This window comes from Pogoniulus pusillus, chromosome 22, assembly GCF_015220805.1.
Source record: "Pogoniulus pusillus isolate bPogPus1 chromosome 22, bPogPus1.pri, whole genome shotgun sequence".
Classification (NCBI taxonomy): Eukaryota; Metazoa; Chordata; class Aves; order Piciformes; family Lybiidae; genus Pogoniulus; species Pogoniulus pusillus.
In genome coordinates, this window is record NC_087285.1 from 7,571,574 (window position 1) to 7,595,425 (window position 23,852).

General features: G+C 41.6%; 1 protein-coding gene across 50 annotated transcripts in view; it reads left to right on the plus strand.

The window, feature by feature from the left end:
• TENM2 (teneurin transmembrane protein 2) overlaps positions 1 to 23,852 on the plus strand; it is a 1,869,083-nt gene that overhangs the window by 1,689,741 nt on the left and 155,490 nt on the right. For all 50 annotated transcript variants that reach the window (XM_064161561.1, XM_064161557.1, XM_064161558.1 and 47 more), the window contains one exon: positions 12,290 to 12,528. In XM_064161561.1, coding sequence (XP_064017631.1) covers positions 12,290 to 12,528 — 239 coding nt within the window. The remainder of the gene's footprint in view (positions 1 to 12,289; positions 12,529 to 23,852) is intronic.

Below are 23,852 nucleotides of genomic sequence, written 5' to 3' on the forward strand. Positions count from 1 at the left end.
CAGCTGAAGATCATGTGCAAGTGGTCCCAGTACTGGCTGAAAGGGGATACTTTATGGCAGCACTAGAAAACTCAGCTCACTTTTTGGATTCCAGATCTAACAGTGTTGAAATTACTGAATAATACAACCTGTGTCTGTGTGTTGATTTTTTTTCAGTTGTCTTAGCTTGTGTTCTGTTTTTCTAGCAAGAATGTTCTTCCTTCGTTCATTCTTTCTTTATTTCCTTCCTTCCTTTGCTCTCTTGGGCAGTTTGGGCTACATTCAGACTGTTTGGGACAAGGATGCAGTTGGAAAATGTGCTTTCTCCACCTCTTGGCTTAAGAATTTTGTTTGTGTGTAAAGTAGACTTTTACTGCTTGCACATGTTTTCATGTACCTTCAGGCAGCTGCACCCCATGTACCCTCTGTGCTTCTGTGGGTTTTACGTCATTCTGCTGAGCTGTATTGCAGTAGCTTGTTGCTTTTAAAGGAGCTGCAAGACGGCAAAATATTTATACTAAGTTGCTATTTATGCCTTTTTTAATGGTAGAGTGGTTGGGGTTGGAAAGAAACTTTAAAGATCACCTAGTTGGAACTCTGCTGCCACGGGCTGGAACATATTTCTGTAGATTGGGTTGTTCAAAGCCCTGACCAGCTCTACCTTGAACACTTCCAACGACATGTGTTTGATGTTAGCGTGCTTGCTTTTTGGTTCAAGGCAAACAAATATGGACTGTCTCTGCCCTAGACTGCTGCTGCTTTATGGCTGCAGCAGGCCCCCAGGCTGGCAGTGTAATTGTTCTGTTTTCTTTGAAATAAGGGTCTGTAATGGAAGGCTTGATATCTCTTTAACTAAGGATGCAGTAATGCATCGCCGTAGCATTTTTATGGTGCCATTTTTATGGTTCATTTCTGCAGTACTTAGCTGCTTTACCTTTAGGCTCAGAGCTGCTGTTTAATGCTCTTTAACTTTTATTGTTCTCTTGCAGTCTGTTTCAAACCATCTCCTCCTCCTCCTTTCCAAAGTGCTGGTTTCTACGTTTTCCAGTTAAGAGGTGTTCCTTTATTGCTTCCTTAATCATTGCTTTCGAAGAAGATGAATGATGAAAATACTGCCTTTGAACATCCCAGTGTGGGTCTCATTACTTCCAGACAGCTAGAGAGGCAGTGCTCTGCTTTAAAGGTTGAAATGCTTTGAAAGCACAGGGAGAAAAGTATGGCTTTGCAAGGAAGGTCTGCATCACTCTGCACTGTCAGAGACCTCAATGGTGTGAGAATCTCATACAGGGCCATCTGCAGGAGCTGGTCAAAAACAGAATGACTCATATGTGAGAATAAGAGAAGAGCTTTCATGGATGGATGTGTGACTGTGATTGCCTAATGGACTAATGCCTGTTCTAGTACTTTAATTTACTTAGTGCCATTAAAATTAATAATTTTTAATCCAGGAGAATAAAAGACAAAATTAAACAGAAATTAGTCTTACTCCTTAGTCTGCCATTAAAATTAATAATTTTTAATCCAGGAGAATAAAAGACAAAATTAAACAGAAATTAGTCTTACTCCTTAGTCTCAGAATTGGTCTCATACTTTAAAGTCTTTTCAGTCCAAGGTTTTATTTATAATAACAATTTTGTCTGTGCATCTGTAAGTTCTTTGGGTATGCTCACAAGGAAGAGTGTGAAACATGACTCCCACATCTCAGGAGAAAGGATGATGATCACTCTTCTGATGATTACAAAATCAAATTCTTAAGGTCTTGTGGGCTGTAATATAAGAGCAGTGGTCCAGATACAGGGTCATTTAACCAAAGTTTGACAGGACAAAGGGCAATGGGTTTAAAATAAAAGGGAGGAAATTTAGACTAGATACAAGAAAAAAATTACACTGAGGGTGAGAGAGGCAGATAGAAGCCTCCTCCCTGGAAACATTCAAGGTCAGCCCGGTAGGAGCTCAGAGCAGCCTGCTGTAGTGGAAGATGTCCCTGCTGACCACAGCAGGGTTGGACTGTGTGACCTTTAACAGTCCCTTCTAACCTAAAGCATTCTGTGGTTCTGTGAAAGTTCAGTTTAAATCTTGAGCAATCTGAAAATTAGCCTGAAAAGAAATCCCCATGTTGCTCTTCAAAATTTCTGCCTGCTCCTGGGGTCAGAGATGTCTTTCTCACTTGGTCAGTAACTCTGGGTGAGCTGGAGGAGAAAGAGCTGGTAAAGAAGTGGGAGATTAATGGATGGAGTAACAATGTGAATGATATCCTGGGCTACACCAGGGCAGGGCATGAACTTGAAATCATGAGTGACCATAGAAGGGAAATCTGTGCTCAGCATTTGTGTAGCTGCAGCGTTGCAGGTAGCGAGTGACTGGCTATGAAGAGTTGAATTTAGTGCTGAGGGGTTTGGGTTGTTGGTTATGGGTTTAAGTTTATGTAATATTTTTAGTGGAAGCAGTTGAATATCTGCAGTATTGTTGATACTGTGTTCAGATGCTATACTATGGCAGGTGAGCTGTAAAACTTGTGAATGTGTGAACTGGAAGTTTCTGCCTTGGTAGAAGTTCCAAGCTAAGCCACTAGTTGCTCACAGCCTTCTTAAGCCTGACCTTGAATATCTTCAGGGATGGGGCCTCAACTGCTTCCCTGGGCAATCTGCTGCAGTGTTCCACCGCAAGCATAAGAAAGAACTTGTTCCTAGCAGCCAATCCAGATCTCCTCTAATTCCAAGCCATTGGCCCTCATCCTATCACTCCAGGCCTTTGGAAGCAGTCCCTCTGCAGCCATCTTGTAGCCCACTTCAGATACTGGAAGCCTGCTATTATGTCTCTGCAGGCTGAACAACCCCAGCTCCCTGTGCCTCTCCTCACAGGATAAGTGTTCCCAGCCCCCTGATAATCTTTGTGGCCTCCTCTGGACCCTCTCCATTAGGTCCATGATGCAAAATCTTGTGGAACTGAGTAGTGAAGTTACATTTCTTTCCCTTTTGCTATTGTAAATTTCCAGGATATATTCCACTTTACAAACAGCTGCTTCAAACAGTGAAATAACTCCTCACTCCAGTTTTGCTTTGTCTTATGAGGCTTTCTCCTGTGCTTTAAACCGTACACTGCAACACTTCAGTCCTCTGAGTTTGAGAAGTGCGGCAAGAACCAACTCCTGCATTCTCTTGTTCGTGCAAGCGAAGGTTGCAGGTAGGCTGTGTGGGCTTTCAAATAAATGAGATCTGCATGCGCAGGTTGTGGCTGTATCTGGAAGTCAAATGCATTTTAAACAGTTGAGGAAAGCACAGCCAAAGCTATCTCCCAGGATTTTGTGCCAATTTAAGCAGTGTACTTGATTGGAAGAGTTCAAACCCATGGTAGAACGGTCGTGTTTTGTAGGCTACTCTGGTATTCTTTATATAACAAATGTAGGCTATGAGAGGACAGTAACATGGGTGGTGGAAAGCACCACAGAAGCAGGATATGTAATGCTGGTTCTGAAAACCAGTGCAGATATACTCCTACTCACACGTAAACTCAAAGAAATTTGCTTTCAGTTGTGTGTTTTCATGATCTTGCTTGTGCAGTGAGTACAGTGAGAGGCAGCAACTTTTAGGGTACCTTAAATTTAATCTCAAATGATGTGAGTTAGATTTCTGTTTTTGTAAGTTTAGATATAACCCAACTATAGTGATTATTATTGTATTATTTGTAGACTTGAAATAGAACTATTAGTGCATTTTTTTTCTTGTTGAGTAGCTGAATTGAGAGGTAGTGAAGAGCTTCCATGTATGCTGTTTAAAATAGATGTGTTTTGAAAGTAGGTTCATTAATTGATGTAGAGACTAAAAATGAATGGACCTATTGAAATGCAAAATACCACTGTCGTTATCATCAGCATTACTGAAATAACAAATGTAGGCATTATTGGATGTCATCACTTTGACTGCACTGTGCAACATACTATTCAGAACTTTCTAGCAGAAAAGACATATTTTTCCACTTCAGAAGGGAAAGGTCTGGTAGTCTGATTCAGGGCTTCCTAAATCTTCCTCTATCTGTGTTATTGATCCTGCTCCCATTTAGTAGAAGTACATAAGCAAAGTAACTGATCTTTTTTGTGTTTGTCTGTAGCTATTCCTGTAACTCCCTACCAGGTTGAGCAGCTTCACTGCTGCATTCCTGAAGGATAAACAATAGTGCAAGAAAGATACACATGAATTTCAAGGATGAAGCTGCTCTTTACAGGCCAACTAGAATTTAAGCTGGCAGGGAAAGTCATTGTGGTTACCACCCATTACAGGTTACTGAGAATCAAATTTGGCCACACAAGCACCAGTCAGGAAGGCAAGAGGTGGCCCCTGGGGCTCCGTGGCACCACTCAGCTGCCATGTGCCACCAGCTGCATCAACATCAGCCATTTGGCTCAGTGCATCCTTGCTAGGTCTCCAGTTTTCCTCTTTCAGGTTTTATGCCTTTTTCTGTTCCTGTTCTCTCTCTTTAAATTCTTGAGCTGCCAATGATCCTGTCTCAGTAGTCCTTCCTCTCTCTTTAATTTTTGCCTTACCTTTCTGCATTGTCTCACCTCTTTGTCAGACTGTGGAGGTTTATGAGGAGCCTAAGCCCAGGCTATGGCACTGGAAAGTACCAGAACCAAGCCTGGTGTATGGCAGCAGGAGCCATAGGAGAGCGTTCCTTGGGGGAGAGGGAGGGAGAGGCAGAAGGGTATCAAGTTTATTCAACAGTATTTCAATTAACATCTAGATGAAGAGCAGATCTGGTGCAGAGCTAATGCTGCAGCTGTGGTACCATACAGATGTTTTGCCTTTTCTTAGTTACTCTTTTCAGTTGCAGCTTTGCGGTCACTGCCTGCTTGGTTTTGTTTAGTAATATGACAGATCAGCGTGCCCAAAGGCTGGCACCTGCCTTTTTGTACAACATCCTACCTCCCTGTCAGGCAGCTTTCAATTACTGTGCTTTGGTGTGTCCAGCTGTGTCTTGGTTAAGAGTGGGGAGACAGCAGTGACAAGCTAGTCTGGTACTTAAGGCAACATCTGTGACACTCTGCTTAACGCCCTGCATTTCTGAAAAGCCTTTGCCTGGGGATGCGAAGACCCCAGCCTTTATGGAGTCATGAACCTTTCAGGAGCTGCAAAACTGCCCTTAGAGCTGTGATGGAAGCTGGGTGGCTGCTGCCAGGTTCAGGGTGATGTTACAGTGGGTAGAGGTGTCCCATTGCTGTTGATGTGCTCATTCTGAATTACGGGGTTTGTGCCTAACAGAGTGTCCTTTGTTCCTGCACCATGCACAGTTAGTTACAAATTGATTAGCTGCAGCAGGCAGAAAACCACTGACTAGCGTGTTGTCAAGAAGGTTGTCCCCTCTTTGCAGCAGGCATCTGGGTGTGAGGGTGCAGATGAACACCCCTGGGTAAAAAGGCTGCTTCATTCACCTAACTGTGTTTTAGAGAGCTTCCCACTGAAAAAAGTTGTCTTGCTGAGCTTAGTCAGCAGATCCTACACAACTGAGATGATTTCTTTTAAATATATAATTTTAAACCTTCATCATTCATGCATTTGAGGAATACTCAAGTCTCTGTGTCCTAGATGCTGTAAAGAGTAGAAACTTCTGTACCCAGCGAGCCTTCAGACGTGTAAACCTAGCCAATAACCCCATGTTTCTTTGCAAGAACTTGAGAACAAGAACATGCAATTAAATCTCCCTTGGGGAGACCCCTACGCAGGTAACAAAGGCATGCACCACTCTATACAACTGGAGTTCATTTTAGTATAAAAGGCATACAAGAACAGCTTGTAGTTTTCTTCAGTCTTGGTTTCTTGTGGTGTGGAAGTTAGAAAATTCCCATAAAATTTGGGTGTCTGAATTTGGCATCCACTTAGAGGTGTCCACTGTCATAGTGGCTTGTGTTGGTTTGTTTGGAGGACTTAAACTAGAGATTTTTTCTTTTTCCTCCAGTGAAACCCAGCTTGTTACAGCCTGTATTTCTTTGGGATTTCTTTCTGCTAAGAATAAATGTCCAATGAAATTGAGAGCAACCCTGCAGAATAGGACTTGGGCATGTTGGTGGATGAGAAGCTGGATGTGAGCAGGCAGTGAGCACTTGCAGCCCAGAAGGTCAGTGGTATCCTGGGCTGGATCAAAATAAGCGTGGCTAGCAGGTCAAGACAGGTGATTCTGCCACCTTACTCTGCTCTTATAAGACAGTATTGTGTCCAGCTCTGGAACACTCAGCAGAGGAAGGACATGGACCTGATGGAGCAGGTCCAGAAGAGGATCACAGAAATGATCAGGGGCTGGAACAACTCTGGTATGAGGAGAGGCACAGAGAACTGGGGTTGTTGAGCCTGGGGAAACCTAATAGCAGCTTTCCAGTATCTGAAAGGGGCTACAAGAAGGCTGCAGTGGGATTGTTACAAAGGCCTGGAGTGATAGGATGAGGGCCAATGGCTTGAAATTAGAGGAGATGTGGATTGGATACTAGGAGCGAGTTCTGTCCCGTGTGGCTGGTGGAACACTGAAGCAGATTGCGCAGGGAAGTAGTTGAAGCCCCATCTCTGAAGATATTCAAGGTCAGGCTTGAGAAGGCTGTGAGCAACTTGATCTAGTGCAAGATGTCTCTGGTGACTGCAGGGTGGTTGGACTAAATGACCTTTGGAGGTCCCTTCCAACTCATCACTCTACAATTAGAGAGAGATGTGATTTTTATCACAGCTTGCACATATTTGTACCATTTTTGAATCACTACAGTGAGCTGTGACTACTGTCTTGGCATGTGTCTTTTCTATTTGTTAATTACTATTAAATGCCTTTGGAAAAAAAAGGGGGGGAAAGACAATTCAAGCATTACAGCTCTCTGTATTGCTTTTTTTATACTGAATAAGGCTAGGATAGTATGAGGAGGGGAAGAAGCAATTTATGTTAGACAGTATCTTGTTCTTCCTTTCTATTACATCTTTCATCACAAAAAACAGTACTTTTTTTTTCCCCAACTGATTCATCCAATGAGCTGCTATGACAATCTGGCCAGAAAGGAGTGGGGAGAAGATTGTTCCCTCAAAGACGATGAAGTTAATACAGTATCTGTCAGGCCCCAATTCCCTGAGCACCAGAGGTCCTTTTGACCTGTGGGAAAATAAATACTATAGTGAGATCTGAATTAATGAATAAAGCAAAATATAGCTTTTTCCATTTACCATTAGTCCACAGAACTGTGAACAAATGTCCCCTTGCAAGCTCAACTTTCACAGATGTCACCTTTCAGCTGGCATCAGAGATGAGGTCCCTGTCCGTGACCCAGCACATGGGCAGCATACTGCTTAAAACAAAGGGAGGGGCATTGTAGAACCCTGAAAGCTGCAAAGCACTGAGCAAGCTCCAGGGTTAACTTGCTGTCTGTGAGCAGCATGCAAGCTCCTTCCATGGGCACTTGCATTAATGAATCTTTGTATGCTGACAGTCATATTTTGTAGTGTTCTATATGGAAATGTCTTCATAATGTACAGGCATTAGGGAGACTGGGCTGGGACTCAGGAAATACACCTCTGTTTTATCCAAACATATTTAGTCTACATCTAAATCAGATAGTGCTGAGAGGTAGAAAATGTGGTTTTCTTAATAGTTTGTGAGCAGACAAGGCAAAATATACAGGTTCTTAAATTTAAGTATGGGTTGTATTTCAAATTAAGTGAGGGGGTACAAACAAGATCATTTCTTTTCATAAACAGTCTTTGTACAATCCCTCCCAGTCTTACCACTGTGAGACTGTAATTAATGTTGATAAATGTTCATGTTCTCTCTGTGCAGCTTGGGCTCAGAGACAATCAGTTGTACCAGAGCATGTCAAATCCCACATAAAAATATAGCTATAGATCATTTGTTTTAGGGATAGAGTTGAGACAAGTCAATTTATTTCCATTAGTAGCCAAATCTAGACTTAAAACTCTGGGGGTCCAAGTGTTCTGCCTCTTAAGTTCTCAGTCTTTGTGGTGTGCTCTGCTGTAACTTGAAGGGTTTCTGTTAATCCAGACTCCAGCTTCTGAAGGCAGTGCCTGTTTTCCAAAATGACTTGGTGGATATTTAATGTATCTTTAGCTAAGTGTCTTTTAAAAACATTTGAAGACAGAATTTCTGTGCCTTACGGTAAGGTGCTATCTTCTGGTCATTGCCACTTTGTCAGAAATCCTCTTGTGGAGACAAGAAACTTTCTGCATCATGGGTAGGAATCACTGGGATGGCAAAATGAAGTCTGCCCAAGGATGTTTTTCCTTTTTTTTTTTTTTTTTTTGTGTTTTGAGAATGGCACATTCCCTATATCCATTTCAGTCAGCCTTTTTGCTTCTAGTTCTGATCAGCTTTAACAATCACTACAGATCAGGTTTGCATGGGTAAGTATTTTGGTTTTCTCTATGTATCTCAAAGCAGATCATAGTGGACCTATTTTTCTTCTACCTTTTGTCTTCTCACATGAAACAGTATATGATTGACATGTTCTATTAAAACATATCTAGATATTCATTAATTCAATTTTAATGGGAGAAGAATTTCATTATGTATCTGAGTTTACTTTAACAGGGCTCTATATTAAAATTTCTGCTGGTACTGTAGCTGCCTGCTCAGGTAAAGAGGACATCAAGTTCCTGGATTTAAAAGCCTTGACTTCTCACATAAAGACATTTGCAAAACTGCAGTGTCCAGTTTGATTGAGATCTGCTTTTGGGCAGGAAAAAGGGAAGAACTATAAGAACTGTCTGCTGTATGCCCTTAGGGCCAAACCTGAAAGGACTGCTCATGCCACGAGGATTTAGGTGGAGATTAGTATCCTGGACTAAGGCAGCTGCAGTTAGCCTGGATGAGAGACTGATGAGCCTCCCTACCTGCCTTTGCTTTACCACATCTCCTGTCCATTCTTCCTTCTGCTCCAAGTCACTTCAATCCCTAGTTCCTGCTGTGGAAGAGGTATTGTATTCCTCAAACCTGATAGCAAGTGGAAGGGACTAAAGCTGCTCCTGCAAAGAAGCATTAATCAGTTTTTAACCAGACAAAAGGAACAGAAGCATTAATAGAGCTAGACTAACACAACCAGCCTGATAACATCTTCTTTTCCAACAGTTAGTTTAATTGAAGTATTGCAAAGTAAAGAAATATATAAAATGAAATGTTCATCAGATCAGGCTTTCATTATGTTGTGCTTTCTTGTCACTGGAAGGTGTTTTTTAATTGAAAGAGCTAGATAACTTCCTTTACCATGTTTTCTCATAGATCCTATATAATGTGCAGAAAAGAAGCAGTTCTAACATCTGATGAGCCACAATCATAAGGAAAAGAAGAAAGTTACAGAACGATTCTGTTAAGTAACTGCTTAGAATATTCCCTTTGTATTCTATTTCATTTTTGCTTTACTGCATTTAAAAAATGCAGCCCAAAACACATTAATTAATCTATAATCACTTCTGATGATGTGCTTGTCACAGACTCAGTGTTACAGTCTGGAAAAGACCTCCAGAGACCATCAAGTTTTAACTCTCCTGCCAAAGCAGGATCACCAAGGGCAGGTCACACAGGAACACATCCAGGTGGATTTTGAAAGTCTGCAGGGGAGGAGACTCCACAACCTCTCTAAGCAGCCTGTTCCAGGGCTCCATCACCATAGAGTGTCTCCTTGGGTTGAGGTGGAACCTCCTGTGTTCCCGCTTGTACCCGTTATTCCTTGTCCTATCACTGGAAACCGCTGAAAAAGATCCTGGCACCACCTTGACCCCTACCCCTCAGATATTTGCATACGTTAGTAAGATCCTCCATTCAGCCTTTTCCTCTTAAGATTAAACAGCCCCAGGTCTCGCAGTCCTTCCTCAAAGAAGAATTTGCTCATGGCTCTGAAGGCCTTTCTGTAGTGTCTCTAAAGCACAAAGTAAAAGTTACAATAGTCAACGCTAACTGAAATATTTTGTGCAACAAGCTCAATTTCCATCTACGTTGCAAGTGATGCACAAGGTCATTTGGGGGGGTTCAAAAAATAAACCAAGGGCATCATCAAGCCAAATGATTGTTTCATGTTCATTAATAGATGTTATTAATTACTGCATTTTAAAAGACCATATATTCAGAGATGGCCTTGAAATGTGAGTGCTTAATCATAAAACTGGGAAACCCAGCCAGCCTGCCTTTTGCTGTCTCCTGCCAGCAGGCAAATTCTAGGCAATTTATTATGCTCTGGGTTTCATTTCAAAGCAAATGCTTTAATAATCTTTAGAATCACTTCAGTTCATCTGTGTAATAAATACACAGTAAACTCTGTGCTTGGGTATGCACAATCATGATGATGGCTTGGGAAAGGTACCTGAACACATTTCAGTTTCAAACATCCAAATCTTTGTTGTAATAAACAGTGACTGAAATAGATTTTGAAGTTCTAACAGGTGGCATGAGAGTGGCATGCTGGATTCTGATCTGAATAGAAATGTTAAACGTTGTTACATTTGAAGTAAGTCTTGGGTTATTTTAGGTCGTGGGTGTGATTTTTGGAGATTACTGAGTGTTTTCGTTCCCATCAGCTGCAAGAACTTGTTTTGCAGAGCTGTGAAAGGATAGGGTATGGAGCAACTCTTCAAACTTCTTTTGTCTCAAGAAAAGTGACCTTCCTTGAGACCACTGCCTTTAGCCAATGCTTCTCTTTTTATCATCTACTGGGAGTGTGCTTCTAGTTAATTCTTCCCCCATGTGAGAAGTTAATGTAGACAGGCCACGTTCTAGTTTTTCTCCATTGCTTATCTGGAATCTGTTGGCAGCGTTTTCACAGCTTATGTTGGGCAATGTGTTTTGTCTCTTTATTTTCTTCTTTTAAAACGTGTGGGAGTTGAAGTCCTCTTTTCTTCTGCCAAGTCATGTGCTTGTGGAGATACAGGCTGGGGTCAGAGTGGCTGGAGAGCAGCCAGACAGAGAGGGATTTGGGGGTGCTGATTGATACCCACCTGAACATGAGCCAGCAGTGTGCCTGGGTGGCCAAGAGAGCCAATGGCATCCTGGCCTGCATCAGGAATGGTGTGGTCAGCAGGAGCAGGGAGGTCATTCTGCCCCTGTACTCTGCACTGGTTAGACCTCACCTTGAGTACTGTGTTCAGTTCTGGGTCCCCCAGTTTAGGAAGGACATTGACATGCTTGAGCATGTCCAGAGAAGGGCGACGAGGCTGGTGAGAGGCCTCGAGCACAGCCCTACAAGGAGAGGCTGAGGGAGCTGGGATTGGTTAGCCTGGAGAAGAGGAGGCTCAGGGGTGACCTTATTGCTGTCTGCAACTACCTGAGGGGAGGTTGTGGCCAGGAGGAGGTTGCTCTCTTCTCTCAGGTGGCCAGCGCCAGAACGAGAGGACACAGCCTCAGGCTACGTCAGGGGAAATTTAGGCTGGAGGTGAGGAGAAAGTTCCTCACTGAGAGAGTCATTGGACACTGGAATGGGCTGCCCGGGGAGGTGGTGGAGTCGCCGTCCCTAGGGCTGTTCAAGGCAGGGTTGGACGTGGCACTTGGTGCCATGGTCTGGCCTTGAGCTCTGTGGTAACGGGTTGGACTTGATGATCTATGAGGTCTCTTCCAACCTTGTTGACTGTGATACTGTGATTGCCTTACTTGTCTTAGTTGTCCAAACCAAACCTGTGCACTGCAAAGAAAAATAATAAAATGGCCAATTCTAATTCTGGCAAGATTTTTTCCTTACAGGACTATGGGTTTGGCTTAATATGTTCTTAATGTCTTTTGCTGGCAGCTTTTGCCAGGATTGTTAATGAGACTCCTAATTGGGTTGTGTGTTGGAGTATTTGTTGAGTAGTGCATTTCACAGGGAAATAATGTAAATCTCTGAACTCGGGATGATATTAAGTCTTCTGTCATCCTAACCAAAGTCACAGTGCTTTCTGTAGTGAAATTAGTCGCTTTGTCCTAATTAAAGACACTCAAAAGGAGCTGATAGTGGTGCCACTTCTGCATATGAGTTTGTTATGAGACTGCATGTGCTTTTTCCAAGTGCAGTTTGAACTGGTACTCAAAAGACACTTCAGTGGTCATGCTGGCGTTTTGGTGTGGTATCTGGTCAAGTTGCATCTAATCACAGCAAGGAGTAAGCAGATGTGCTGACAGTGTTTTCATGACAGTTGCTAAGCTCTTGCAGCAAAAGATGCAGGAATTTTCAACTCCCTCTTCCTTCATACAAAATCCTTTCTCCTATTTAGTTGAATATAACACATTATGTCAGCTGGAATGGAGTAGGAGATATCCTTTCTTAACTATGGGACTTGCCATTTTCAATTATGTTCCATTTTATGTTTTTCAGGCATTTCTTGTTTAAGACCTCTTCTGGAACTACTCCGTTGTTCAGTAGTTCTTCCCCTGGTTACCCGCTGACCTCAGGAACAGTTTATACTCCACCTCCCAGGCTGTTACCTAGAAATACATTCTCCAGGAATGCGTTCAAGCTGAAAAAGCCCTCCAAGTATTGTAGCTGGAAATGTGCTGCTCTGTCTGCAATTGCTGCTGCAGTCCTGCTAGCCATCCTGCTAGCATATTTCATAGGTAAGGCCACGTTTTCTCTTGTCAAATCACATGGCTCTGTTAGCAAGTGACAATTAAGCAGATAAAAGGATGGTCAGGCTGTTTCACAAATTTGTGTTCTTAATAAGCAAAGAAAATAATTTTTTTTCTATCCTGATTAGTGAGAACAAAATACACTGTTCAAATCCTAATCACTGTTGTGAGAGCAGTGTAAGGAAGAAATCAGGTGCACAGTGTTTACTTCAGGTGATGGATATGCATCTGTCGTAGACAGAGATGAAATAGGTTCTTGATGTATTACCTTATGTTTAAAGAACTTGGAAACATGCAGATTCAGTGTCTACCACGATGTAAGTAACAGAAGCTACAGGCATTTGAATTCATGTATTGCCCATTGGATGCTGTCTTTAGATAAAAAACACAAAGTCAGCTTGATTAATAAGTCTCAATCTGTATCTGCATCTGCCAGTGTTCCTTGTTCCTGATGGTTTCATCTAAGTTGTTGGTTCCCTTTTGTGTGCTCTTGGTTTTTATATTCTACGCATAACTGGTATTTGGTAAGTGAAAATGTAGAAATGAAACTACTCAGTGACAGGATGGGATGAGAGGCAATGGACATAATCACAGGAAATTCCATCTTAGCATGGGGAAAAAAGCTTTTTCACTGTGAGAGGGACAGAGCACTGGAGCAGGCTGCCTGAAGAGGTTGTGGATTCTCCTGCTCCACAGATTTCAAAACCTGCCTGAAGATGTTCCTGTGTGACCTGCTCTAGGTGGTGCTGCTTGGCAGGGGGGTAGGACTCAATTTGTGGAGATCTCTTCCAACCCATAGCATTCTATGATTGGATGAAACTGCATGTTGTGCTTCTCTGCTGTGATGAGTACATTAACACTGAGCACACCACGTGCTAATGATTTCTGTGGTCTTCTGAGATTTTGTTTAACATGCTTCTATTATTTTGTTGTTTTAATTCATATCTTATATTTCCCTGTCCAGTATCCTCCTCTTTGTCTGTTGATTCAGGGTATTTTCCGTAAGGGTCTATATCAACTAGCTTTTACATTGCTTTTGACAACACACTGATGGCAATGATATGCTGTGCAAATTCTCTGGGTAAACAGCAAAATTATGGTAGATTGTTAGTGTTTTCACTTAATACTTTCCAGACCTATTCTGTGTGGGTTTAAGTTCATCTCTGAAACTATACTCATAGTGCTCAAAAGACAGGTACAGATGTACTGGATTTTCTCCTTATTATCCCCATTATATGGCAGCCTCTCAAAAATAATCTGACTCAAGAGCATAGACATTTTCCCAGGAAATCCCATTCTTCATACCAATCAGTTTGCATATGTAATTAATACATACAATGGTAAGAGAGAGCTGACTGGGTACTTCATTGCTCTTTAGGCCAGGCCTACATCCCAGCACACTCAGTTCTGCAGAGCTAACCATCTTTTTCTATTTCTGCAGAAAGCCTCAAAAGAATAACAGGCTTAGTTTGATATATAAATAAAAAGATTGGAAAGCACATGATTTATTGAACTTGACAGTTATACTGCAGCTCTCTGTTTGAGTGATTATGCGCATGGGAAGTGAAGTTGAATATTTTAATCATGTGCATAACTTTGAAGTGATGGATTATCAAATGTATTTTTCCTTGGTATTTAGGTTACTATAATCTGAAGCAAAGTTTTGCAACATAGTTATTGCTTTATATACTTTCAAACACTGTCTCAGACAAGAGAGAATGTAAGGCTATGCATTGACTCTTAGTAATTGATGAATGATCTATCATTTCAGGTAATTACATAAGTGATTTGTTTTGACAGAAGTTTTTGAGGTCTTCTTTCCTGACTACAGAATGATGAGTGCAGTAGAGTTGTCTAGTGAACATAAAATAGCAAGTTTTAGTAAGAGAGTATTTGCTCAAGGGTAAGTTACCTGAAAGGCTTCATACCATACCCAGTAAAGTGTATTGAGGAGTAAGTGTTTAAAAAAAACCAAAACAGAAAATAGCTGCAGTTAATCCTGTAAATAAATTTGATAGGTCATAATTTATTGCAAGAGAAGTCGCACTGGCCTAAATGCATAAGAATAACAGAAAGGTAGAAGGGATTCACTTTAGTTAGGCCATTGGTTAATTTAACTCCCTCCCTCTTATGATTCATTCCATGTGACAAAGAGCAGGCACAAGGCATCAGGTGTAAGCAGTTGCTCCCATTAGATTGCTGAGACTTGCTGCCATCCAACAGCATGACTCAAGGTGATTGGTACTTAAGGTGCTAAATCATCGTCTTAGTTAAAAACTCCAACCTTGAGGACAGGATCTTGTTTCACAGTTCTCTGGAGGATTACCTTCTCCTCAGGATGTGCAAAGCTTCAGTGCTTGGAGAGCTAAACATCCCAACTCCTGAGAAAAGAGCAGCAATGTGGCACCCCAGCTGCCCCACTCTTCTGCGGCTCTTTTGGAGCTCCTAACCTACTGATACTAGAACTGCTGGGAACACAAAATCACTGTCTCATTTTATCAGGAAGAAAAATGTTTCTCTGTTTTCAAAACAGGTGACTAGAATAATATTCAGATCAGACCAAAATCCCAGTTCAGCCCTAATCAATTGAGACAATGGGAAAGGAGGAGCTGTTAATCTACCAGGAGAGCTGGCAGTCTGGAGATGGGGAAGTATGTTAAGTTGCCCTAGAAATGCAGGAGGAAGAGCAATACCTTGTGTTTCAGTAACTCCTCTTGGTGCCCCTTGCTATCAGACCTTCAAGCACAGCACAGGCATTCAAGTTCCTGATAATATTTTTCTGCCATACATGTCCACAAAGACAATTTCTTGCTCTCTGCCATAGCAGAGGTTATATCACTGGGGTTATATTAGCTAAAAGTAATAGTTATGGAAAATGTCATCAAAATGTGCAGCAGATGGTTCTGCTACTTAGGTTTGTCAGTATAGCTAGGCTGTGTGAAGATGATCATATCAATGCTAATCGAGCCCATTGCAGGACTAAATGAAAAAGGCAGTGCTGGCAAATACGAGGTAAATGATATTGAAAGAATACTTTGAAGTCCTCATATTCTTCAGGATTTCTAAATGAATTGTCCTATAACAGAAGAAATGGGAGAATTGATATAGATAGATCATTGAAAAGATGCTGCCTACATGTTTGAACTTGAAACTTCCAGAGGGCTGCCCAAGATCACAGGTGGCATGAAAAAATTCTAATGAGAGATTTAAGGCAACAAGGAAAAAAAAAAATCATAACAATTAGAAAGCAATAAACCCTGAAAATTATTTAGGCATTCATATTGCCTTTCTGATAACAAACTGAAAACACAATGAATGAGATGGCAATGTTTAAAGCTTTAAAAATAAATTCATAGTATGTAGTAACCTTTGGAACCTTTTACCACACTACATAATTTATATTAAGTAATCATAACTCCTGAGATGTGCTTCAGCCAGCACTTCAGTTTTGAAGCTGGCATGATGGCAGTGTGGTATTGAGTTTCAGCAGCAGATTCAACTAAGTAGAAAGAAAATGTGGAGTATTTGAAGATACAGATAGGTTGATCTAGACCATGAAATGCCATTTAAATAGACTCTATAGGCCAGTCATTGCCATCATCATCTGAATTTTCCCAGATCTCCCTCTGAAGCATCCTGAGTGCCTGGGAAGAAATCCCTGCAGGTCTGCATGGCACTGGTCTATTATGATATAGGATGTGCATGTGCAAAAATATGCTTGGCTTTGTAAACATGAGAGTTTGGCGTCTGAGACATACTGTTCTGTGCCTGAATTTCTGCAGAAACACACTTCACATTTATTAAGCTACAGGTAAATCAATCAGTTTGGGGAGTTTTGTTAAAGGAATAGACAGAAGGAAAAAAACCCAGATTGTTTCCACACACACACAAAGGTTCTAAGAAGTTTCTGTGGCTGAGTGCTTTGCTGTTTTAATAGCAGAGAGCAGGAAAAAATCACCTAAGTGAGCTTTTTCCTTACGTGGTATAACAAGTCTCATGTAAAGCCAGGTTTATTGCTTCCCTCTGTTTCTTCTCTAGTCAGATGTAAATTTAATGCAGAGTGGAAGTTGGTCATACTGTACCATGTTTTGGGATGTTCCAGCATGCAGTATGCAAATAAAGCTATCCTATAATTACAAGACATATGTCATTTCACAAAGCCCAGCAGTTATTCCTACTATCCTGGGGTGACATGTGAAGAATGTGGGACCAGGCATTCATATTAGGACATCCTGAAGATATTGGCTTGGTGGTAAAACCCAGTTACAGGAAAGTAATTTATACAGTGTCAAAAGGAAAGCATATACCACACATATTGTCATTGTCAGAGTGTTCACTTTGGAGGTTAAGGGAGCGATGAAAGCATTTGTCATGTTAAATTAGTTTTTAGCTCTTCAGATTCATGCCAAACTTGGAGGAAAGAAAAACCCAAACAACTCACCAAACATAAAGAAAGTAGGAGAGGAGAAAGAAAGTCACCTTGTGTTTTTCACAAAGTAATTGCTGCCAAAAGCAAGTACCATGTTTTTGTAAGCCCCTGCACTCTTCTGATTTCTGCCAATCTAACTTGGAGCAGCAAGGAACATCTGACCATCAGCGTGTTAGTATGATAAAAACGTGGTAATTGGGAGTGACCAGATTTTCTTTTGTTGGGGGAGGGAACAAATCCACAAAAACTCTTTCTGTGCAAATTCAAAGCCTTTCCTGCGTGTTACTGTTAGGCCTGGTGTCTTATAAAAGCAGCCACAGTCAAAGCCCTGCCTGTAGCACCAGTCTTGGAGTCATGTATTTACTGACTGGATCCTTCTATTCCATCTGATGTCATAATCTGTGACTGGAAGGAGGGAGAGAAAAGAACCTGCACCCCAGACTCTCTCACCAACTGCCCCAAGACCTCTTAATTCCCCTCAGACTATGAGATGCAGTTTCCTCCCCACCTGTCTGGAAGATGAGTAGTGAGTAGTAGTCTGATAACTGGACCAGGCTGGGAGTTTACCAGTGACATCCCTGATTTGGGCTCCAGGAAGATTACAGACTTCCCTATGAAGAGCATCACCCTGGCACATTGGACCCTCTGTTCCCTTTAGAAGCGAGTCTCTAATGAGTCCAACTCTTCTCTTCCTTGTAACAGAGGTTGTTTTATGGCTGGAAGGCCTATCTGAGCATAAGACCTCTGCTGTAGGTTGCCTATTGTCTACAACCCCATCAGAGTTGGACACCTTCCAGCAGGACCTCAAATCTATTTGTCAGAGGCACCTGGGGAGGCAAGGTGAGCAAGGAGGGCACTCACTTTGTGCCATAGCCATGAACTTGCTTCCACTCACCTCCTTCATTTGGGCTTCTGTCTTGCACCCAATATGGGCATGATACACGGCTTCTTCATCCTGGCTGCTATCTGGCAGGTGCTTCCATTTCTTTTGCAGGGAAGGCAGAGCCTGGCTTCACCAATCTGTCTCCCTTATAGTCCTCGGCCTTTCAACTGCCTGTTTCAGCTCAGCCACCAAGCTGAGCAGATCATTTCCCTGCTTAGAGCCAACAGAGGAGCTGTCTCTGCAGTCTGCCATTGCAAGTGCAAGGCTTTGGCTCTGCTGGCAGCCAGGGTCCTGGAGACCTACCTGTTTATGTGGCACCACTGTCTGGCTCAGCACAGTTTTTGCCCCAGTTGCAACTCTCACTGTTCCTGCCTGTGTGCCTGACCCCACAAGCTGCTGTGGCGTGCCCAGATGACTCCTCACGGCCTTTCCTGTCGAACCTTATTCCTGAGGTGTTACTTGGGCTTCAAAGTACATCAGGTTTAAGACAATAAAGGAAGGGCTGAACTGCTAAAGGGTCTGGCAACTAATGAAGCAAATGGAAGTATCTTTTTTATTATTCCACATAGGAGTCTGGAAAACAGCTCTGCACAGGGCAGATTTTGCTAATCTGTTGCTGTTAGAAAGCATCACAGTAGGTGTTTTAAGGATAGAAGACTTATAGGCAGATAAATGGTTAATTTGTTTGTTTATCCCTCTTCTATCCAAAATGTATTCATCCATTTTTGTGGCAGGCAGAATTTAAGAGGTTTCTGAAAAGAATTAGACTTGAAAGTCTCATTCTGCATCACATAGCTGTGCACACCACATTTTGTATTAAATGGGATTCTGCAGGTATTGTTATCAACTTCAATTATTTTCTTCCCATAAATGAGTCAAATATTTGTTAATGTAAATGCATATGCAGAGTTTCTTGTTCATTGCTATTTGTATTTTCTTCCACCCAAGTCAAATTGTCTTTTTGACCCTGATTCCACAGATGAGGATTCATCAGAAATTTGCTCAAGTGCCATCTTTTGTATCAATTGATTTTTTTTCTCCTTCTCTCTCAGCTATTTTTGACAAATGGCAGCCTATGTTCCATTTGATTTCCTACATTGCATTTCTTGTTTTTTTCACTTGTAGAGTCAAAACACCACTGACTTTGTCTTGTCCAGACTTCACTGAAATTAAGTATGCTAGACATTTTGGAAACTAAGACTGAAAAATGAGGAAGTCATCCAAAGATGTAGCCTCTGAGAGGCAGAGGTCATCTGGCTGCCAATCACTGCTATCAGATTCACTTGAAATCAATGTAAACCAAGGGAGCTCTGCATCTTGCAAGATTAGCTGATGACAGAAGGTTCTGTTCTTAAATTTGCATTGAAAATAGATGTCAGTTAAGGGGCAATAATTAAATTTTAGAATATGCCTGTCATATTCTAAATGTCACACATTCAGTGATTGCTACTGATTGGTATCAGTCAATCTGAGAGACAAAAGAGAAGTAGTACTAGCTTGTCTGATGCTACCTCTGAGAAGAGAGACTTTGAGCCTTTTAGGGAGAAGCATCTGGCCCTGTTCCATACAAAAATATGTACCAGTGCAGGGAATCATGGAGCCTGGCTCCAGGAACTTAACATGTAGCCTTCTAGCTTAGAAAGGGCTCTATTTCACAGTCCAAAGGTGAGACAGATTCATTAGGCAAAGGAGATCATTTTCCTAGAGAGAAAATGCCCCAGCTGCTGTATCTGTCTAATGCCACAAGGATTTTGATGCGAAATTACTTGAGTATAGTCACCTCTGCTTTGCTTGAGTCGGAAATAAAAGCTTGATCTCCACATTTCTTCCAAGAAAAGCCGACATACCTATTGTTTTGCTTAGGAGAGATCTCAGAGATAATGGGAGTAGCTGCCTTTCAGAGTGAAGGGGCAGTCTTATCAGCCTGTTCAATTCTCTTTATCTTTGTTGAGGATTTTCATACAGTAAACCTCAGCACTTGAAACTAATGTTTCCATAACTCACAAAGTGCCATCGCATGCTTAGCGCTTGAAATTGAAAACCATTTCTGCTTAGCTACCAGGTGGAACAAGCACACTCTGAAACCATGGCAAGCAACAGGGAGACTAAAAGGAAGTTATCTTTTGTGTTATTGGAGCTGTGATTTGGGGGCATGTTTTTGTTTGGTTTTAATGCATATTGCACAACACAATCTAGGATGGGGATGAGGAAACATTTTTTATAGATGCTGGGAGTGCTGCCTGGAAGCTGCTGGAGCATACTGCTGTTTCCTGAGTAAACCAACTGCCTAGCTGATGCTAGCTGTGTTAACTGATGCTACACTGCTCAAAACGTGGTGTGGCAGCAGTTAGTAGCACAAAAAATGAGCAATGTACTATAATGGGATAGCAATGGCTGACCTGGGCTTTTTAATAAGGTAGTGTTTTGAATTAGCAGGTTTTAGTAGTACTGGTACTATTTTTACAATACAAGTTTGGTCATTTTTCTTCTCAATGCTGCAAGAATGTGCCTCTTCAGAGGCACTTGCTTGTTTGGTTTGCTTTGCTTTTCTCAGTTGTAAAGTACATGCTGTGCTTGATGTGTGCTGTTGTTGCCCTGCCATGCACAAGCTAGAAAATACCCTGAATTTCATAGTGACTGTGTAACAGACCCTATTTTTTCTTTCACCATTGAAAATGCTGAGGTGTTTTATTGTGTGTTTGTTGGAGTTTTTTTAGTAGCCCAGGATTTAATTCTAGAATGACAGGTACAAATTCCTGTCAGGGCAAAGTGATAGTGGAGATCAGTAGATGCAAAACAAGTCTCACAGAGAATCAGGGGAAAGATTATGTGGAAGCTTTGAGATACTTCGGTGAGCCACGCTTTGTTACTTGGCCAAACATACTGTGATGAGACCTTTTTCAGGAGAACAGTGAGGATAAGGGATGTTGAGGATTAAATTTGGCTACTCTAATGCCAAGTCAGAGATACCTGTCAAATAAAGCCGTGGTCATTCTCTCCAAAAAGTCAATGCTCAATACCAGTGCAACATGCCTCATTTCTCCCTGAGGAAGCATTGCTCTCTCAGCAGCTGTTTTTATTGAGATCACCAGTGGATCATTTATGGTTTAATTTTTATTGATTATTTGTTGCTGTGCTGCTTTGTTATAACTCATTGTGTTGCTCTGCCCTTAATGTGCTTACAGATTTAATTCATTTAAGTGTAGAGGTCCATGTTTGCCTTTAGGAATAGAACAGTAGGGTAACAGATCTAATGATGTGGTGTGATTTTTTTTTTTCAAGTGTGGCTAACATAGGTCTTACAACTCTCTTATGAAAGCCATGACAAAAAAAAACCACCAACATAAAAAACTCTACAGTGTGCCAAAGAGATAAGGGAATATTCCAGGAACTTGAAATAAGACAAAATATAAAAATAGAAATGAACTTCAAGTTGTGAAAATAATAATACAAGGCAACAGACTACAGAAATTATGGAGCAAAAGGAGTTGAGAAATGACACATCACTAAGAAATGACAGAAGACTTTACTCACCATATAAAGTGTTGAAATTAGCTCCATTCAGTAACACAAACCTGTTGTAGAAATGGTCTTCTGGTTTGTTTCAGCTTTTGCTTATGCAGGTTTTAATTCTGTGTAGTCTTGCAGCACCATACTTTTAGCTGCCTTCTCACATCACTACTCAGATACAAAAAGAAGCCCCAGAAATCTTATGTGTTCTATGTGTTCATAATAAAATTGTTGGCTTGCCATGGTCATGGAATTGGATTACCTACCATGTTATGGTGTGCCTGGTTATTAGTTCTTTATATGATTGCTTCATCATCAGGAAAAATAGCATCTCCCATCACAACCTGTCTGATCCCTCGGACAAGTTTTTCACTTGAGATTTAGGTTTACAAGGTTGTAGAATAACTTGGTTTGGAAGGGGCCTGTGGAAATTTCTGCTCCAGTCCTTCTGCTCAAACCTGAGTCATTTCTGAAGTCCAGCCTAGTCTTAGAGACCTCCAAGGGCAGAAACAGATTGCATCACCTTCCTGGGCAACGTGTTCACTGCTTGACTGTCCACATAGGGGGAAAAGTATTTCCTTATATCCAGCTTGAACCTTGCTTCCATGTATTTAGCTTTTGTCTGTAATCCTCTTGCCACAAACCAGTGTGAAGAGCCTGGCTTTCTCTTCTTGATAATCTCTAGGTACCAGCAGGCTGCTTTTAAGCCCTCACAGCCATCTCTGCCCTATGCTGGATAAACAGTTTCCTCACCCACTCTTCCCAGGACAAGTGCTCCAGCTTCAAATGTTCCATTGGTGCCTTTTGGACTTGCTTTAGTTTATTGATGTGTTTGTTGTATTGGAAGGTCCCAAACTGGATGCAGTTGTCCAGGAAGCAGATTGATGAGTGCAGAACAGATGGGGATAATCATCTCACCCAATCTCCTGGCTGTGCTTTTGTTCCCACAGCCCAGGATACTGCTGGCTTGCTTTCCATGATGGTAGCTCATGTTCAGTGGGATCACAGGTCCTTTCATGTACAGCTGCTCCCCAGCCAGTCAGTCCCCAGTTTGCTCCAGTGCAAGTAGTTACTCCTATTTCTAGTGATTTGAGGCATTTTTGGCTGATAAGGGCTAAATTCTTAAGACATGTAGTCCTTTCACTGAGTGTGAATTAATGTATGTTTGTTTTCCACAGCAGAGTTTGACCACAATGGTTCTAGTTAAGCCAAAACCTATTAAGTAAACTAGAGTAAGGGGTGTAGGGAGGAAAGGCTCCTTTTTTGAAGGATGCATCTGTATTTCTTAATATTCAGGGAATGCTGCCCTGCTTCATTTCTCATAGTCATTTCTGGCATCAGAAACTTGAATTACAATGCCAAAATGAAGAATGTAGTTGGTTAGAAAAATCATGTTTTGACTTGTATGTTGAGCAGATTGGATAATGACAGAATCACTCTTGAGCCCAACTGTGTGATTATTAGATATTATTAATGTCTGTATCTTGGTTATCCCTAAATAATTGCTAGAAAAGCATTTGTAGTAATAGAGTTCCTGAATGGAAAAGCAATTTCATTCTCTTCTGTTCCCCTTACAGAAGCTTACCTAAAACTTTAGCTCTGCCCTGGGTTTAGTTTGTTTTCTTCCCTGGGATGTCCAGATTTATCCCCTTTGTTGTGCTGAATTTTTAAAAGGCAATATACATAATGCATTGCAGAACTGCAGTTAATTTAATTTGGAGCTTTTTTTAATTTGCTGGTTGGTTGATCAGCTGATTTCTACCCAACATTTTTCTTACTAAATACTTTCTGAGGAGAGGCAGAGAATGGAAGATGTGTTCATGCGCTCATGGCAGCGCAGCTCCCTGTTTGCTGGATGAGAAGCGTGCTCTGTTTCTGTGGTCCTTCATTGGCCTTGACCTGGATGGGGCAAGGTTCTTGGGAAGGTCAGTTGGTCTGTTGTACACATGCTGCTTTGTACCTGTGTGCTGACAGCTGCATAGTTTAAATCTGAGTGTGCTGCACTGATTTTGCAGGTACATTTAATATTCTGTGTATTTGTGTCGTCTTTCAGTTTTCTCCTTTCCTGCAAGAGATTTTTGTAAGCTGCCTGTGACTAATACAGTAATCAGGCTGAAGAATTCTGAGGAAGGCAGGAGTTTATCAGAGAGCCCTGTCCGTGCCTGCTTCATTCAGCAAGAGGCATGAGCTGCTGCTTCTCTGTGTCCCAGTTTGGCTGCATAATCCAACTTCAGTGGAATTGTACCAACAGCACGTGGGAAGCAAACCCACTGCTATCAAAAGATTTGGCACTGTACCTGAAATAATTCTGAGCAGTCAGAAGAACAAAATGACAAATTCTCAGTTTTAATTTAGGAGAACTTTGTGCTGTGCTTTTGCCTCCTAAATCTGGAAGAAAAAAACCCTCTGTGTAATTCTAGGGAAGCTAGTTTGAGCCAAGGCGTGTGGTTTATCAGCAAACTCAGGTTTTGCTGCTGACAGTTGAAATCT